Source organism: Lytechinus variegatus, chromosome 14, assembly GCF_018143015.1.
Source record: "Lytechinus variegatus isolate NC3 chromosome 14, Lvar_3.0, whole genome shotgun sequence".
Classification (NCBI taxonomy): Eukaryota; Metazoa; Echinodermata; class Echinoidea; order Temnopleuroida; family Toxopneustidae; genus Lytechinus; species Lytechinus variegatus.
The window spans coordinates 16,877,849-16,898,079 of record NC_054753.1 but is presented as its reverse complement, the minus strand read 5'-3'; the positions used below and the strand labels follow the sequence as shown (position 1 = coordinate 16,898,079).

The 20,231-nt window shown below is 37.6% G+C and overlaps 1 protein-coding gene across 1 annotated transcript in view; it reads right to left on the bottom strand.

Moving 5' to 3' along the window:
• The window catches only part of LOC121428000, a 31,953-nt gene extending 12,536 nt beyond the window's left edge, over positions 1–19,417 (bottom strand). The window contains exons 1-8 of the mRNA XM_041624576.1: positions 19,267–19,417; positions 14,350–14,388; positions 12,928–13,143; positions 11,154–11,331; positions 8,834–8,949; positions 7,581–7,838; positions 6,972–7,130; positions 5,943–6,323 (exon numbers count right to left, since the gene is read on the bottom strand). Of these exons, the coding sequence (XP_041480510.1) occupies positions 5,943–6,323; positions 6,972–7,130; positions 7,581–7,838; positions 8,834–8,949; positions 11,154–11,331; positions 12,928–13,143; positions 14,350–14,388; positions 19,267–19,321 (1,402 nt within the window). The 5' untranslated portion in view covers positions 19,322–19,417. The remainder of the gene's footprint in view (positions 1–5,942; positions 6,324–6,971; positions 7,131–7,580; positions 7,839–8,833; positions 8,950–11,153; positions 11,332–12,927; positions 13,144–14,349; positions 14,389–19,266) is intronic.
• Positions 19,418–20,231: the final 814 nt, after the last annotated feature.

The following is a 20,231-nucleotide window of genomic DNA, read 5'->3' as shown; positions in this document are numbered from 1 at the left end:
TCATGTTGACATCTTGTAGAAGAGATGATTAGATGACATGATCATGGATCGAAGATCTTGTCATCTGACCATATCTTCTAAAAGATGTCGACATGACGAGATCCGGGATCTTGTCATCTCATCATCTCTTCTAAAAGATGTTGACATGATGAGATCCGGGATCTTGTCATCTCATCATCTCTTCTAAAAGATGACGACATGACGAGATCTGGGATCTTGTCATCTCATCATCTCTTCTACAAGATGTCAACATGATGAGATCTGGGATCTCGTCATCTTATCTTTTGCTATCAAGCAGGGACCTGGGAACGATTTTTTCAGTGGGGGTGCTGAAAGCTCTCCTCAATAGGGGGGGGGGGGGACACAATTGAGTTTTCCATAATTACACACACACACCCCTCTAAGGGCACCTCACACAAACACACCCTCACGCACATATATGTAGATTGAATAGGTTGAATACTATATATATATATATATATATATGTATGTATGTATGTATATGACAGTCACTTCTTAGCTTTCTTATTATAAAAGAACATTGATATATAATTAGATAACTCGAGCGCGGAGCACAAACTATTTTTTTGGGGGGGGGATTTATGTATTTTTTCCTGAAAATTGAACATATTGTCCAATGTTTGTGGTCCTGAACAAGATGCGTATGTAACAAAGAACTGCGAACGTGATCAGCGCGAGCAGATATTTTTCAAAAACGCTCTGGCCTGATCGAAAGGGACGTGTTATAAGGACTGTTTGCAGTTATCCATCAAGACGATACACATATCAACAATCAAATAATGCGAGCGCGAAGCGCGAGCTGAAAATGTTGACATTCCGACCTAAATACTGGACATTGCACTTTTTGTAATCATGATTAGGATAGGTATATAACTATACATTTAATGCGAGCGCGAAGCGCGAGCAAAAATAGAAATGAGATTTCAGACCTATAAACCAGACATCTTAAGCACTTTTCTAATCATAAACAGGATAGGTATACAACTGTACAATTGATGCAAGAACGAAGCGCGAGCGGAAACAAAATTGAGAATTCAGACCAAAAACAAGAAATTCTAAAGACTTTTCTAATCATGAAGAGGATAGGTATGTAACTATACAATTAATGCGAGCGCGAGCGGAAATAAAATGAGATTTTAAACCTAAAAACAGGACATCTTCATCACATTTCTAATCATGAACAGAATAAGTATATAACTATACAATTAATGCGAGCGCGAAGCGCGAGCGGAAATAAAATGAGATTTCAATCCTAAAAACAGGACATCTTATAAGCACTTTTCTAATCATGAACAGGATAGGTAGACGCGCAAAGCGTGAGCAGAAACAAAATTGAGATTTTTAGACCTATAATCGGACATTCTATTCATGTTTTCTAAATCAAGAAAGTGATGGATAATGTGATATATTATTATATTAACAATGTGAGCGCAATGCGCGAGCAAAAAATTTTTGATATTCTGATCTGTAACTCCGCACTGAATGTAATATGGTTTGAACAGATAAAGAAAAATCAGACGAACATAAGAATAAAGATTTGATCAAAATCCGACAAGGAAATCAATAAGAATCTGTTGATTCTTCTATACCAAAGAAGCGCAAACAGTTGCGGCGACTGTACTGCTCTTGCCTGTTGGTTTCATGTTGTAGTTTCCGTAATTGGTCGCTTTGTTGATCAAGTTTTGACTTTAAAGGGGAAGTTCACCCTGAAGAAAACTTTGTTGCAAAAATAGCAAAAAAATAGTAAAAAATATTGGTGAAGGTTTGAGGAAAATCCGTTAAAGAGTAAGAAAGATATTAGAGTTCAAAGTTTTGGATTTGTGACGTCATAAACGAGCAGCTGCCCCATGTGTTATGTAATATAAAATGCATGAATTTCAAATTTTGCATGGTTCCTGATGACTTAATTTTGTTTTCTATTCATGATCAGGTGTGAAATAATTTGTCTATTGATATACAAAAGGTACAGTGAAAACCATTTTCAATTTTCTGAGAAAATGACATTTTATTGATTTTTTACCATTCGCTATGTAGGAATGCTGCTCGCATATGACGTCACAAATCAAATAATTGAAATTCTAATAACTTTTTAATTATTTGATGAATTTTTCTCAAACATTCCGCAATATTTTTTATTATTTTTTCTGCTATTTTTACAATAAAGTTTTTGTCAGGGTGAACTTCCCCTTTAATTGACCAAGTTCATGTGATTTCTTTTCATTTTGCACCTCGAACTCCAATATCTTTGCCTCTTGTTCCTCAAGCACTGATTGAAATTTGCTGAGTTGAGTATCAACATGGTTTGGCAAAGTTATTGTATTTTAAAGATTAGCATTATTCCGGTGAAACAGATTTAAGCATGTCAATGAGCAAACTGATGGTCTCATATCCCCACTTGTTCTTCTGTATTTCATTATATAGAATTAGGTTTATCCAATATTTTCCCTTCAAGTACCAAAAACAGTTGAATTGACAACTGGGGCCTGTTGCATAAAACTTTTTACCTGAGAAAACTCTGGTAAAAACTGAAAACTAAGGTTAGTCTGATTTCTGCCATTGACTTTAACACAGGGCAAAAACTCCGGTAAAAACAACCTGAGTTTTCTCAGGTAAAAAGTTTTATGCAACGGGCCCCTGGTTTAGTCAATTAGATATTCTTTGCTGTAACTTATTTCATTATAAGGGAGACATATCATTCACACAGGTTTGAAAAAATGAAACAATTTTGATTCCATGTAATAACACTAGAAACAGGATAGTGGGAATGCAACATCTTCAACCTACATGGGCGGAAATCCCAGAGGGGGCAGGGGGCACAATACCAAATGTCCCCCTCCTATTTTTGGTCTTTCATTATGGAAAAAATACATCACTTTACAATCTAAATAATACATGTATTTTTTACTAAATGACCTTACATTTTGGGTGAAAACATTTTTTTAGGGGGGGGGGGCTTGTCAAATTTTGTTAGGGTTAAAATGACCTAACATTATTTTAGGGTGATAACCTTTTGTGTTTTTTGGCTTGTCAAATTTTCCGGGCCCTGGTCTCCCCCACCTTTGGGGACAGATTTCAACTCACCTATTAAATATTTGTGACGACATGCATATCACCATTTACATAATATATCGCTGAAATTTAGAATTAAATAACTGGACTATTTTTTTATCAGATTTTCATTTATTTATTTTGAAAAATGTATTTGATATAAATATTTTCAGCCCGGAGTAACCCAAAGCAAGCTGCGTATCTGAATAAACATGCGTGCGCGTGTTTAGAGATATAGACCTCGCATCTGGGCATTCTAAATACATTTTTTATTATAAAAATCAATAATGCGAGCGCGAAGTGCGAGCAGAAAATATTTGATAATCCAATCTGAAAAGGGGTGAATTTAAACACTATTTTAAGTACTGTGTCAGAAAATTCTGAAGGGGGGGAGGTCTACAAACCTTTGCTCATTTTCATTACATTTCTGTCATTTATCATACCTATACCACTAGCTTTCCAATAGGTGCTGCCTATGGAAGATGACACATGCAGCACCCCCAAATTTGGGGGTGCTTCATCCCCAGCACCCCCGCTTCCCAGGGCCATGGGGCAGGGCGAAAAAGACTGAAACTTGATTTGTATTGTCTGACTCGTAATTGTTTATACAAAACACGGTCGGTCGGGCGTGCGCACACTTGATTCGACACAAAACCTGAAAGTTTCATGTCCAGCCACACCCATGCTCCTCCCAGCTATCGAGTAGTGTGTAAACTATGGTGATACGTATCGCGCGCGACCACGTCTGTATCAGAACACGGGAGCTTGATTGAGTTGTGTTACAGGAGGGATGTTATTGGAATATGTGAAAGACTATGTAAATGATTTGCAATTTTTGTTTGTGATGATTATGTACATTATAATGTATAACATATTAAAAAAATACAGGGGGAATCTGATTTCGTGGGGGTGCTGCCTATGGAAAATAATACACGCAGCACCCCCAAGGAAATTTTTGGGGGTGCTTCAGCACCCCCAGCACCCCCGCTTCACAGGTCCCTGGTGTCAAGATGTCGACTTCCCGAGATAATTATCTCAACATCTTGGTGGCACTTTTAAGCTTCCATATAGAAGAGATGATCAGATGACAAGATCTTCGATCCATGATCATGTCATCTAATCATCTCTTCTTAAAGATGTAGACATGACGAGATCCAAGATCTTGTCATCTCATCATCTCTTCTAAAAGATGTTAACATGATGAGTTCCGGGATCTTGTCATCTCATCTCTTCTACAAGATGTCAACATGATGAGATCCGGGATCTTGTCATCTCATCATCTCTTCTACAAGATGTCAACATGATGAGATCCGGGATCTTGTCATCTCATCATCTCTTCTAAAAGATGTCGACATGATGAGATCTTGGATCTCGTCATCTTATCTTTTGCTATCAAGATGTCGACTTCCCGAGATAATTATCTCAACATCTCGGTGGCACTTTTAAGCTTCCATACGGATCTCATCATGTTGACATCTTGTAGAAGAGATGATGAGATGACAAGATCCCGGATCTCGTCATGTCGACATCTTTTAGAAGAAATGGTCAGATGACAAGATCTTCGATCCATGATCATGTCATCTAATCATCTCTTCTTAAAGATGTAGACATGACGAGTTACGAGATCATGACATCTGATCATCTCTTCCACTGGATGTAGACATGACGAGATCCAAGATCTTGTCATCTGATCATCTCTTCTACAAGATGTCAACATGATAAGATCCAGGATCTTGTCATCTCATCATCTCTTCTACAAGATGTCAACATGATGAGATCCGGGATCTTGTCATCTCATCATCTCTTCTACAAGATGTTGACATGATGAGATCCGGGATCTTGTCATCTCATCATCTCTTCTACAAGATGTCAACATGATGAGATCCGGGATCTTTTCATCTCATCATCTCTTCTACAAGATGTCAACATGATGAGATCCGGGATCTTGTCATCTCATCATCTCTTCTTAAAGATGTTGACATGATGAGATCCAGGATCTTGTCATCTCATCATCTCTTCTTAAAGATGTTGACATGATGAGATCCGGGATCTTGTCATCTCATCATCTCTTCTAAAAGATGTTGACATGATGAGATTCGGGATCTTGTCATCTCATCATCTCTTCTAAAAGATGTCGACATGATGAGATCTGGGATCTCGTCATCTTATCTTTTGCTATCAAGATGTCGACTTCCCGAGATAATTATCTCAACAACTCGGTGGCACTTTTAAGCTTCCATTTGTATTCCATAAACTTTTCAAAATATCCCTTTTCAGGTGTGATTGACAAAACTTATTTGCGAGCGCGACCATTTTCGTCAGTAAGATGATAATAATTCTACTATGACTTCTAACAATTAATTAAAATCCCCTTTTCATGACAGTTTATCAAAAATTTCGACTCGCACTTTGCGCTCACATTAATTGCCAATGAAACATATTAATCCATGCATCCTGTTCATAATAACAAGTGTTTAAAACGTCTAATTTTCAGGCCTCAATAATATCAACAAATCTCGTGCTCTGCAGGCCTTTGGATATCAAATTTCCCCCGTCTATTTTTTTTTTGCAGGTGTTTCTGCATTTATTGAAAATCAAATATATGAAACACTGTAATCATAATGCATATAAAGAAATACAAAAATAAATGAAAGAATTACACATTGTGACGATTACATAGAAGAAAAATTAACATAGATATACATGTAAGCAATGAGATATCAACAAAATGCACGGTGGCCAGCTATCGTAAACAAAATGCTTGAGAGAATAGCAACCAGGTTATGGGAGATACATGAAAACTATTGTACAGAAAAATTCACTGATCTATAATAATGATGTCACAAAATTAGTTTAAATTATGCGACTCATACCCTGATGGCATTCTCCAAGGTAGACGTCATCGATGCCAATGATGTTCAACGCAGGATCACCCACAACCGCACTGATAAGAACGCGCCCGACTCCCCTTGTCCAAACTTCGAACTCTGCACCGACCCACTCCTCTAGCTGGCTGCCAAACGCAGACCAAAGGGGAGTCCGCTTGGTCTCGCCAGTGGTCTCGTTTAGAACCTGTTCGAAGAAGACCGTAAGGGAACCGTTGATGACGTCATGCATGTAGTACCAGAATTGGAAGCATTTGGGTGTTGGGCCAGAGGCGTCGACAGGTTGACTTATGAGAGACGCAACATCGCCAGGTAAATGACCAGGACCGCTCGACGTGTTCAGAAGCATGTATTGACCAACTGCATGAACTAAGAAATAAGATGAGAGAGACAGAATGCATTGCCATGTTGATTTAATTCAGAAATATCAATCCACTCGAAATCTTCGTTCACAATCAAAGGATCTTTTCTCTGAAATAAGAGTAAAATCCAAGACTTTTGGTAATAGAGCTCTTTGTGGAAATGGCACCAAATTTGTGGAGCAATCTGCCTCTTAATATGAGATCGGTAACATATATTTCAACAGGATTCAAATCTGTATTAAAAACATTTCTTTTTAAGAAACACATGTATTAACCCTATAGAATGCAATTCTTCAAAAGGCATAGAGACTGTTTACATGTTGTTATGTGTCTCTAAGAACTGCTTATTATAGTGATAGAATTTGATAAAGATGAAGTGATTTCACATGGGGAAAGATCCCACAGCATGTGGACCATTTTATCTCTTTCCTTTTTTTATGCGATTACCTGTAATCTTCTTCCAATACTTTATATACTTAAGAGGTGCTTCTTTGCAGCGAATATATTCAATTATAAGAGTAAACAATATAAATAATGTAAAGGAGTTCTTATGCGACCAACTAGAGCCACTCACCTCGTTTTAAGTTAGATGCCTTATTTATCCAGTCCTTAAATTTAATCAGGGCAGGCTATTTTTCGTGTTATTCTGACTTACTTTGGCCCTGTTTAGTGTGGTCCGTCATATTTGATCCTGTACTGTTCCTAGTGGCCTGTTCGGGGCCCCATTTTATCCAGTCCAAGTCGTTCGACTTAGAGTTTTCGAATCGCCATTGACATTTGATGCTATCGAAGTCGCACTTTCCGCCTCCAAGATCTGTAATCAATTCCAGGGCCATAAAGGTTAACATAATGGTAACTTTGCCATGCTATGGTAACTCTCATAGAAGCTATACCATGATAGTAACTTTATGCAACAGGGTTCAAACGCTGAATAATTATGGCATATAAATTAGAAATCATATAGGCCCTGTATTTCCAAGAGTGTTGGCACGACTTTTGCCGCTGCGACAACTGCTTCGGTCTTAATATCTCAGATGGCATAGTGTTAGGGTTAGGATTGTGATAGATTTTTTTTCTGAATAATGTAAAGACAAGCGTTGTGCTTTTATATTACTTATTAGGTTAGGTTTATGTTTGACACAACGTGTAGATTTTCAATTGGAGCAATTGTCGCAAGAGCAAATTATGTCATGGAACCCCAATTTTTTTCCCAGTTCTACGTAAAATTATGTCCAGTCAGAATAATTCTTCAATCATATAATACCTTGGGCTGATCTCCTGCCAACGACGATTTTCGACGTAGAAGGACGTGACGGACTTAGAGCAACCTGTGACACGTCATCAGTGTCACCATCCTTGATGCTGAAAGTGGGACGACCAGAGGCCATGTATAAATCACCTTCAAACCATGCCAAACTACTGCAAGTAGAAGACAGTTCCTCGTAAATCGGTACTTGCGATCCACCAGAGATCAAATCATACGTCTTCACAAACGAGCCTTCACAGAAGAACAATATACCTCCTGGCGGAATGATTGAAAGGAAACGAAAAGGATAATTAAGGAGCTTCTTGCTTGCACTCTTAAGGAAACAGGTAGAGAGAGATAGGGAGTAAGAGACAGAAGAAAGAATTTCAAGGAGTAATGATTGACAGTTCTTGTATAGCGCATAACACATTATAAATAACGTCTCTATGCGCTTCCAAAGGACTTGGATATTATTACCCTGGCTTTAGCCCCGCAGCCTTTTACAGCGCGGTGGCATTTCAAGGAATAAATTCCTGCCAGGTACCCATTCACCTCACCTGGGTTGAGTGCAGCACAATGTGGATAAATTTCTTGCTGAAGGAAACTACGCCATGGCTGGGATTTGAACCCACGACCCTCTGTTTCAAAGTCCGGAGACTAATCCACTGGGCCACAACGCTCCAACGATGGAGAGGGGGGATCGATTAGTGGGAGAAGAAAAAAGGCTAGAAGAGTGAAGACTTCCGTGAAAAGTCAATTATGACGCAATGGCCCTCACTGGGAAACGGGGTTCAGAAGCACCCCAAGATTTGTGGGGGGCGGTGCGGCCTTTGTAATACACCATCGGCAGCACCCCCTGGAAACCAGTTTGGTATGCTAAAAGGTAGAAATTTAACCAAGCATAACTTTTCTCTTTTTTCTTTTCAATTTCCAAACCAGCATCCACTTTTTTAAAAGCGTTTTCATGCAGGGCCCTTATGACGCTTGGGAAGGAGAAAAACTTTATTTTAAAAAGGGTAGATTTTTTGGTCTATGTGTAAAAATGAAGAAGATTCCCTTTATTGATTGCATTGACACACTTGATGGGAAATGGGACATGATAATAATTATGATGATAATAATACTAATAATTGATATTTTTAAAGGACCATGTGGGTGCTAGGTCCAAGTTCAAGCTGTGGTCTTGTTGAAGATCTGAGGTTAAGTGTTGCCAGTTAATCACATAAAGATTACCATACAGTCCATAGATGTGTACTGCCAAAGATACTAACCGTCAACGTTGAGGGCCAAATCTCCAATATCATAGGTCAAAGTAAACAGCGTTTTCTTATTCAATCCCTCGTATGAACAACTTCGAAAAGCATTTCCTTCTGTCCAGTAAATTGTCCTGTGTTAATATGAATTATAAAAACGCGAAAGGAAATCGAATGTTGCATATGATATTCTTATATGCATATATTACCCTTTTTCAGTACTTGCAAATTACAGCATTATTATCAATCATTATGATTAATGGTAGTTGAATGAAATAAAGCTAGCATCAGTACTGCACCATAGTAAACCAAAATAAGGTTTAAAAAAATCAGCAATTTAGCGTTTCATAGTTCTTGCGCCCTCGTTTTGATTATCACCTAATTTCCGAAATCACTACATAGTAGTACATAGCAATATCATAGATAAACTACTTTGTCATATTGTTTTTATTCTAATAATCAAAGACTATTAAAATTGAGAAGTTTCTAGAGGTAACACGGAAAGCTTTTATGGAGGAAAAATACAGAAAGTATTTGTAAGATAGTTCATGAAATTAAACACCTCAAAAGTTTATCTTCTACTTCATGACTCATATTTCAGTCAACTTTTAAATGAACTACACTCTTGGCAATCAATCCATCAAGCTTTTTCGATAGTTCTCTACTCTCCTCCTCCTTCTTCTTCTTCTTATTATTATTATTATTTTCTCTTATTTCGTCCTTTCAATCATGACCATCACCACGACTATACTACCATCCCGTTCCTTATAAAGCATCTGTATGCCTCTGCGGTCACCACTAGTATTAGGGCAAACAGTGAATTCATCATTGAGTTATAACTATTGGAATACACACATGTCACAGAGCGTGTGTGTGTGTTGTCAATGTGTGTTTACAGTGTGTTCTCAGCGTGTCCACATGGTGTTCAAAGTGTCTTTACACTGTGTGTACAGTGTGTTCACAGTCTGTTCACAGTGTGTCCCACAGTATTTACAGTGTATTCAGTCTGTTCACAGTGTGTTAACAGTGTGTTCACAGTCTGTTCACAGTGTGTTTAGAGTGTGTTCACAGTCTGTTCACAGTGTGTTTAGAGTGTGTTCACAGTCTGTTCACAGTGTGTTTAGAGTGTGTTCACAGTCTGTTCACAGTGTGTTTAGAGTGTGTTCACAGTCTGTTCACAGTGTGTTTAGAGTGTGTTCACAGTCTGTTCACAGTGTGTTTAGAGTGTGTTCACAGTCTGTTCACAGTGTGTTTAGAGTGTGTTCACAGTCTGTTCATAGTGTGTCCCACAGTGTGTTTAGAGTCTTGTTCTGTGGGTTATTCCATTCTTTTTTAATCTAATCAGTAAATCTCCTTAGGCAAATAGCAACCATTACGTATCTCTCTCTCTCTCTTTCTCTCTCCTCTTTTCTCTTCCTTGAAGGGAGTTCACATTATACATTATATGCTTTTCAGTGAATCTCCCATTTCCACAGATACCTTTCTTCTATCTAAACTATATATCATAATTTGTCTACAAAATGTTTTGTATTATCTTTATATGTTAATTATCATTAATGTTTTGTTCAAATATTTGTTATAATGTATGAAAAATAATAATTTGTATCAATATTTATGTCATTTCTGTTGGAATTAAATCAGAATCTGAATCAGAGTGTGTTCACAGTCTGTTCACAGTGTGGAACACATAAGTTCACAGTGTGGAACACAAAGAGAAATCCACCTTCACACTGTTACATGTGAGCGTTTTCATGGGGTGACTCACATTTTCCCTTAGTCTACACTGTGAGGGCTGTGAAACACTTCAATGCAGCTGTGAACACGTTCACTGCCGAGGTGTGTCCACGACGTGAATTTATCTCCACACTAATAAATCAACCACTTCAACACCTGTAAAACACATCTTCATATATCCACTATGTGAACACTCTGTGAACAATGTGTTCTTTCTAACTGAAAAATGAATATCGGGATCTACTCGAGGCTGATCAGACGATGCAACACCTTCTGGGACCCGTTGCAGAAAGAGTTGCAATCAATCACAACTCTAAAAATCAGGCGCAACTTGATTTTCAACCAATCAACATCGCTTCCGTTTAAACGCGACTGTTTCTGCAACGGGCCCTGTTACAACCGAAAATGTCGCACCAACGCATAATGTCGTAGATTGCGACATTATGCCAAGAGCTTCCGACGCATGATGTCGTAGTTTTATCGGTTGTAACAGGCCCCAGGTCTGCCACTCCTATCAGAGCCGTGCACCGCCAAAGGACTTGTGTGTAGTGACCCGAAAAGAATTATAAGAAGATATAAAATATTTCAAAAACACGTAACATACCTTGTGATTTTGTCCAGCACTATGGAGTGAACATACAGGTATTGACTTCCTTCGTTTATTATAGTCCTTTCGCGGCCATCGTATGTGATTCTCTCAATTGTCCTTTTATAGCGATACGAGTCGTAGTGGGTCCAAAATATCAGACTTTCATTCTCGTCAATTGCGATTGCTCCTGGGTCTAGAAAGAAGTTATTGAGACTTTTTAAAGGTCAAGTCCACGCCAAAAAAGAAATGTTGATTTGAATCAAAATAGAAAAGTCAACAAGCGTGAACACTGAAATATTCATCAAAATCTGATGTGAAATAAGAAAGTTATGACATTTTAAAGTATCGCATATTTTTAACAAAAGAGTTATATTCATAAATCTATGACATAAAAATGAGAGATTCGATGATGTCCTTCACTATTTCTTTCGTGTTTATTGTTATTTTACAGATTTGACATAAAGACCAACTTGACTGAACCATGAAATGTTAAAGGAATGGTAATTCGACATGTTCAGGGAGAAATAAAACTCTGTTTCACAGGACAAATAAGGAGAAATTCAGCATAATTCATATTTCATAAATTAAAATCCAAAAGAAATAGTGAGTGCGTGACGTTATCAGTCCCCTCGTTTGGATACCGACAGGATCTGCATAATAACTTTTTTGTTATTATTATTAAACGAACTTAAAAATGTCATAACTTTTTTATATTACATCGGATTTTGATGAAATTTTCATTGTTGTGCTTGTTGGATTTGTCTCCTTTTATTCAAATAATTTGTTGTTATAAGATGAACTTGTCCTTAAAGTACAATGATATATGTGGCAACGTAAAATTTGAAAGTATTCATTTCCCCATACATGACGTAGACTTAATTTTGGGATTGGATATTTCAAACTGAATTCTACGAACTTAATCAGTGTGTTACTGCGCGAGGCTTTTCGAATAATAATAGAGGCCCGGAGAAGGGTTCCCTTTATTCAGAGTTTTTTCTCTCTCTCTTTCTCGCAGGATTCGCTTAACTGATATTAATGCATGGTAGACTACACATTACGCGTGTGCATTAAAGGATCATTTCAATATTGCCATTGCTACATACTGTACATGTATATATATTGTACAGATATGGCCTATATACCTATAGTTTGAATATAACATTTCCTCTCCCCGACGGAGTTATATTTTTTCCCAAGGGATTATATTTTGTCCACAGCGCGCAGCGCGAGGGAAATATACTCCCGAGCGAAAAAATATAGCTTCAGAGGGGGTTGAAATGTTATTTGTATTAAAAATATAGATCAGGCAATTATGTTATATTATATGGTCTATGTGTATTCGTCATCAGAGATTGCATTTATCAGCTGGCTCTCTGATTAACCCAAAATTCTTGCTGCCAGCTCTGATCCATCTATGTCATAAGAGAACAAATTTGGAAAATACATCAAGCGCGTTCTTCACGCAATCACCGAGTAAACACGATACTAGGGCGCACATCAAATATACTACCTGATTACGTAACTTGTAAGCAGCAGCGAGTGGCGTCACCTTAGTGAATATAACGCCTCAATTGACAACACAACGCAGTTATATTCACTGAGGTGACGTCAAAACCTGGAATATAAAAAATGCGATCCTCGCAGCAATTGTCACGTGATGGCGTATACACACCCACGGACACACACGCATATATATATATATATATATATATATATATATATATATATATATATATATATATATATATATATATATATATATATATATAATTAAGTTACATTTCCTTACCTCTCTCAGTAGAAATAACGCGAGTCGATCGTGTGTCATCAAGTTTTGCTCGTTTTATCGTTCTAGAGTTGGAATCTGTCCAAAATATCATATCGATGTCCCCATCAAAGTCAAATCCTCCTAGGCTCCCGACAGATATGGGTAACAGATTGAAGTTGTAGCTCGGTCCCTTGGAGAGATAAAATCTTGTATTCGTCGATACAATCACTATTCGTTCTGAGATTTACCAGGGAGTAAAACAAATGATAGCTCTAGATAGGTAATATAGTATAAAGCATATGCGCCCTATCTGAATATTTTTAAATTTATGAAGGATTGTGTACTGAGATATTCTAGTCGCCTAGTCTTTTTTCTAATACACTGTAAAAACTCTGGTGTTAAAACTGACACCAATTGGTGTTAATAGAGGACCACACCCTAAGGTGTTAAAATAACACCCTAGAGATTGAACATAACACCAAAGAGTGTAAATGTAACAACCATAGGTGTTGTAATAACACCTATAGGTGTAAAACTAACACCACCAATTCAACACCGGTGTAAAATAACTGGTGTGGTCCTCTATGTACACCGGTTAACACCACAGTTTTTGCTGTGTACGTACAAGACATCTTGATTTATGACATTCTTAAAACAATATATTTCTCTTACCCATACACCCTAACCATACCATCTTTATATCGCACTCATCCACTCCAGACCCACACCCTCGATCTATCATACTCACCCACCCTTAACCCACCCATACACTACACACTCCCCCATACTCTCATACCCACCCACCCTAAACCCACCCTCATATCTATCACACTCACCCACTCAAGACCACCCACATAGGACTCACCCTCGATCTCTCATAATCACCCACCCTTAACCCACCCTCATATCTATCACACTCACCCACCCTCGATCTATCACACTGAGCCACTACAAACCCACCCACCCATATTGGACCCACCCTAGACCTATCACACCCACCCACCCTTAACCCAGATTCATTTCTCGTACACTCACACGCACACACACTAACAAGCCTCCTTCCCATGTAGGCCATATTAATGCATCCAGCCATATTAATGCATCCAGATCTACTTTATCTTTTAGCCAACTTAGCTGCCTAACCTGCCGGCAGATTATACAGAGGTGGTAAGTCCTCGGGTCTAGCCCCAACTTTCGGGGGGGGACTATATGAATAGGGTCCAAGTGACAAGTGGAGGAAGAGAGAGGAGAGGGAAAGATGACAAAGGGAAAAATGACAGAGAGAGAGAGAGATGATAAGGTGAACAAAGGGGGAATAGCAAAGAAATATAGTCTACTTTGATGAAAGGTAATGAAGAATGGGACGCGATAATCAGTTTTGCCCCAAACCCTATACCCCCAGCCCTGCTTACACAGTAAGATACATTGAGAGTTTGCACTTACCTTCTTCTGCCCTCGAAGAACTTACATTTAGCAGGGAACCTGACAGAAAGACAGGAGAAATAATCGTAAAGCATACCAGCAATCAAGATAGGATCATGTCCCGGCACGCACGGGGAGGGGAGAGGGGTGGGGGTAGCACATGACAAAAACAGTATATAGGAAAAAAAGTTTCTTTTTCGGCGTCGTCGATGGTTCCTTTAATACTGGGGTGGGTGTTTTCAGCTTCAAGTGCGGTTTTCGATGTCTCGGGTTTATACACCATGCATTGATCTGTTGAAGCTATACCCATTGTGATATGAGGCATGGTAAACGCCACTGAGGGTACTTCTTTTCGATATAAGGATGTATGCTCAAGACAAATTACACCAATATTTTCACTCTACTCGATTCTAAAATGTTCGCTATTTTCACTTTTTAATGAACGTATATCAGCCTTAGATGTAGAACAATTCCGATACTCTAAAACCATTGATGGTCACTAGTTTTTCAATAACAAAAACAAATAGTCAGCAAGTACAACCTAAAGTGAATTTTCACGATATCAGTTCAATACAATAAAAAAAGTAATGATGAATGGCCACTTAATGTAAAATATACAAAATAATGATGTAGAATCGCAATATAAATCAGGTATCAAATGAATATTACGCCACCGCTTCAAATAAGCACTTTAAAAAAATAGCACATCGTTTAAGCATGTCACTCTAACAGTTTCTTTAAACTTTTTTTGTAATTGTTTAAACTTGTAACAACTTGTTTAAAAAGTCTATGCACTTATTAAAAAGTTTAAACAATAGATGATAGTGACGGGCTTAAACAACGTGCTTAAAATTTTAAACAGCGTTTTACAGTGTTGGATTTATCAGTAATGTCGTAGTTGGGTGCCCATCCAGAGAACACGTGCTTTAGGCCAAGCAGTAGTAAAATTACGCCCCTTGAAAAATCTTACGTATGATTTTGATTAGTGGGTGTTGTGTATCATTACAACGTGTCATTTGTATTGATAGGCTGAGAAGCGGGTCTCGAATACGATAATAACTGTCAGACAGTGCATACTTGGAAGTGCGTGTTGACCAATTTCATGAACATGATGAAACGGTATATTTTTCTTTTTCCCAATTGATATATCTCCTTTTGTCCTCCTTGTCTTCTCCTTAAACCATGTAGACAGACCTTCGCCCCGATCTGATTACAATCCTGAGTTTGCATAATGATGTTCGAGCAAACCTATAACAGATTATATTGTGGAATTTTCCTTAATCATAAGCTCAAGGTATACTTAAGATCTTTTAGAAATTTGAAAGTTATAGTTATCTGTGGCTGTAACCAGGGCCCGTATTCCATAAACGAGATAAGCATGCTTAAGTCAAAAAATCTAAGCATTTTGTCTTATTTTCTGTCTAAGATAAAATTCTTAGCCAAAATGCGTATTCCATAAAGAATTGGCTAAGAATTTTGTCTTAGAATTTGGCTAAGAAGTTTTGCGCAATTAAGACAGATATAGGATGAATGGCTAAGTAACTTTTCTTAAAACTGCAGATTCTGTATTTCATAAATACAACATGGCTAAGAATTTAGCCCTAACTTTAAGACAGCTGTGAGTTGTCTTAATTGTATTAGTTTCAAGGTAATTCAGACAACAAAATTTTAGAATTTATACCTATATTGCATTTCGAGCTCCTGCCTCATTTTTTAAACCGATTTTCATAGAATTTTGAACACACATTGGTCTTAAGGTAAGGAGGTGGAAGATGTTTTTCTTTTTCAGAAATTGTGTTGCCATGGTAACAATATATTATGGCCAAAATTTTGCCGTTTAAAATACTTCATTAATTTTCTACCAATTCTCATGAAAGTTGGCTCACACATTGGATTTGAGGAAAAGATGTGCAAGACACATTTATGCATGTGTCGGAAATTGTGTTGCCATGGTAACGGTATATATTGGCAAAAATTATGTATAAATCTTGCTGTTCCAACTACTTCCTCAGTTTTTAACCAATTTTAATTAAATGTGGCACAAACATTAGTCTTGATGTGAAGATGTGCAAAACATATTTTATGCCTACATAAAAAAAATTGTGTTGCCATGGTAACAAAAAAATACCAAAAATAAATGAAAATCTTGTGATTGAATTACTTCATAAGTTTTCAACTGGTCTATTCTCCTAAAATTTGGCATACACATTAGTCTTGAAGATGTCTAAGACATATTTTTGACTGTATCAAAAGTCGTGTTGCCATGGTAACAACATATAATGTAATGAAATTAGGTGAAAAAATTGTGGTTTGAACCGCTTTTTAGTTTTCAACCAATTCTTATAAAAGTTGGCTCACACATTGATTTTGAGGTATAGATCTGTAAGACATAGTCTATACTGAAAAATGTGTTTCCATGGTAACAGCATATCAAATCAATAAATGTTTAAACAGCATGATGTGGATTAAACTACTTCTTATTTTATGACATTGGCCTGTATGCTCATGGAATGCAGGTTTTGCGCTAAAATAATCTGCAAGACACATTTTCTCATTCATCAAAACATGTGTTTGTATTGGTACATGTAACTGTAAACATCTACGCTAAAATAAGATTAAGACAATGGTCAATGCTAAAATCCTAAATTTTGTTTGGCTACATGGAGAACTACATGTAGCTCGGTGGGCTTAGTTCTAGCTTTTAATTTTAGGGGGGGGGCTAGGCCTCTAGATCTCAAACTACAGCCCCTAGCTTTAGATGTAGGCCTAAGCCTAAATCAAGATCCTTTAGTCCTAGAAATAATCCAATGCTAGATCCCTAGCTCACTTCCCTTTTCAGGCCTAATGTTAGATGAATAGATCTAGACTAGCCTACATTTACTTTTTTTTAGAACTAGAATCTATATTTTGATAGAGTCTACAAGTCTCCACTCTAGATCTCGACCTAATACTATGTAGGCCTACACCTAGATTGATATAGTTAGTTGTACTTCTAGATCTAGAAAGGGTGTAACTTTTAGTCTTAGTCATTTAGTCTATATGTAGGCCTAGATCTACGTTAGAGATTCTAGATCAAACAGTAGACTAGATCAACCAGTCCTAGCGTTAGGGCTACCGGCTAGGCTAGAAATAGAATCTAGAATGAATAGAAAAAAGCATAGCTATACTAGGCCTAGTAATACTAGGCTAGGCCACCTAGATCTAGTAAATTTATACAAATCTAGGCCCCAGTCTAGTCTGAGCTGTTGGTCTAGGTTTTATTTCAGGCCTGTTTTCTAGAAACCTTAGATCTAAACAAACTCCCCAAAATGTATAAAATAGAAACTCCTCCAAACAAACAGATGGACCAAAAACAGAAGTAGATCTAACTTAGATCTAGGCCTACATATAGATATATAGGCCTAGGTCAGGACTAGATCTCAGTTTTGGCAAGCAATGTATAGCGATTGGTACTCTAGCACTGTAGACATGAATAACCGTCGTTTCTGGGAGTTATTTAAAAGTTTCTGACATATACTGTCATATCACATTGGTGAGATTAAGGTCTAGGCCAAAGTAATGTTACAATTAGACTGTCAAGTGTCGTATTCGTAGACGTAGGCCTAGTCGTAACGTTAGTTTAGCAAAAAAAAATCGGAGACTGAAATGAAGCTTTTGTTCTAACTTTACCTAGGCCTAGTCAGATCTATTCTAGTCCTGCATGTAAATCTATCCCTGTCCTAAGTAAGGCTAAGCCAGGCTAAGTCCTGAATGTTGTTCTAGGCCTAGACCAATACTGATAGGCCTAGGCCTACTAGGCCTATGTTTTTATGTACTTTATGTAGCTTCAGTGTCGGTTACTCCACTATGTCTATGGCACTAGACTAGAGTCTAACAAAGTTACATTTTGCAGCCTTCATGTCTCATGAAAATAAAAAAAAGTCAAAATAATGTTCAATTCTCCAAACAGACGGATATTATAGATTTTGGGCCTAGGCTAGATCTAGGCCTAATGTTAGACCCAAGACTAGTCTCAAAAGGTTTTCCCTAAGGGGGCCTAGGTCTACTTAAACTGAAGTTAGAGTAGAGATGTCGAGAGGAATATTTCAATTTATATTTTGACAAACAATACATGAATACCGGTAGTAATAAATGGGACTGATACACAAAAAAACTGTGCAAGTCACTCGGTTTGGGATTGAAATGTTTTGGTAATTAACAAAAATATAGATAATTTGAATTAAAAATTCTTACCATATATGGGTGATGAATGCTCTTCTCTTACTACAATAGTTGTAATTAGTTTCAATAAAATCCAAATTTTTAAGAAAAAACAACTTCTGTGACATTTTTGCAAGTTTGTTGCAGTCACCTCTGCAGCAATTTATTATTAAGAAGGTCACTGAAGGTCATATAATTTGAGACTTTGGCTTAGCCATATCGCCTGACTTGAGACAAATGTCTTAAAGTTTATAGAATATCGTTAGGGAAGATTTCTTAGACAAGCAAAATGCTAAGACAAATTGCTAAGACTTAAGCAAAAATCTTATCTTGTTTATGGAATACGGGCCCAGGATTCGATGCATAAAGGAAAGAAACCATTTATGAATGTCACGTTTTACTTCTCGAATCAAGAGTAATGGTCTGCAATTTCAATTTGCTTTCCTGAATTACTACAATGTTCCATGATATTTATTGGGATTGATTAACATTCAAATTACATTACAAATGAGAAGTTGAAAAAAAATACATTCTAGGAAGATTAGAGCCATGATATCATTGGCTATAAATCGAGCGATTTATCCATGTTTTTTTCTATGTCATGATGATATTACTAGCAGTTATTCTTCATATTTGTATTGCTTTCATTTCAATACGGTAAATCAAGTCAAAACAAACCACACTAACAAAGTTTTAGGTCAGATTCTGGAAATAAATATAAATGGACATAATCCTTACCTTGCAGAATAATGACCAACCAGGAAAGACGAACCATATTCAAGCCTTCCATCATGTCGATGGCTCCAAACCATAACAGACACAATCTGTGACCAACTAGATATTTCTCTAAGCTTTCACCAAGTAACTCGTTGCTCTAAATGTATTGGAAGGTATAGGAATAACGCATTCCGCGGAGTTGTTTAGCGAATATGCAGTGCACGAGAGGTTTCTTCTGAGCATGCGCACTCCACACGAGCCGGAGGCGAGTGTGGAGTGTGCATGCGAAGAAGAAACCTCGAGTGCACTGCATATCGCTGAAAAACGACGGGTAAAATGCGTTATTCCTTTTATAAGATGGCTAAGTAATTTCGATCGCAATTTTAAGCACCTTACATGAGAAAGAAATAATGAAATAGATCTAAATCAAATATCAAAAATTTTGAAATTGCACTTACCGTGGGTTAGACAATTTGGGTGCGCGAAATTTGCACGGGCGTGCAGGGATAGACACTTTTCGCGAATGATCACGTGGTACGCTTTGACCAATCAGCAAGCTGCAAATTACTTAGCCATCTTATAATCTAGAGTTTCAGGCAGTCCCCATGCGCATGGATAGAGACTTTTTGAGGTTCCGCGCGCAGGCTCTCAGCTGGCGTAGAGATGGATAGTGGCGATAAAGGGACAGGGTTCGACAAGACAGTTCCCCTTTACCAAAGCTTTCAAAAGTGTAGACAGTATATTTCATAACTTTATTTATTATTTGCAATTTTGATCGCTGGTGTTATCATTCGCCACGCAGCTAGCAAAGTCGCGATCGTATGCTATGAGAGACATAACCCTGGGAGCCGGGGGTACTAGGGATGCAGAAGTCCCCCCAAGATCTACCTAAGGGGTGCTATGTGTATTATTATTAATCATAGGCAGCACCCCCCTAGAAATCTGTTGGGTATGCTAAATAGCAGAAAATTAATCAAAAGCAGTTT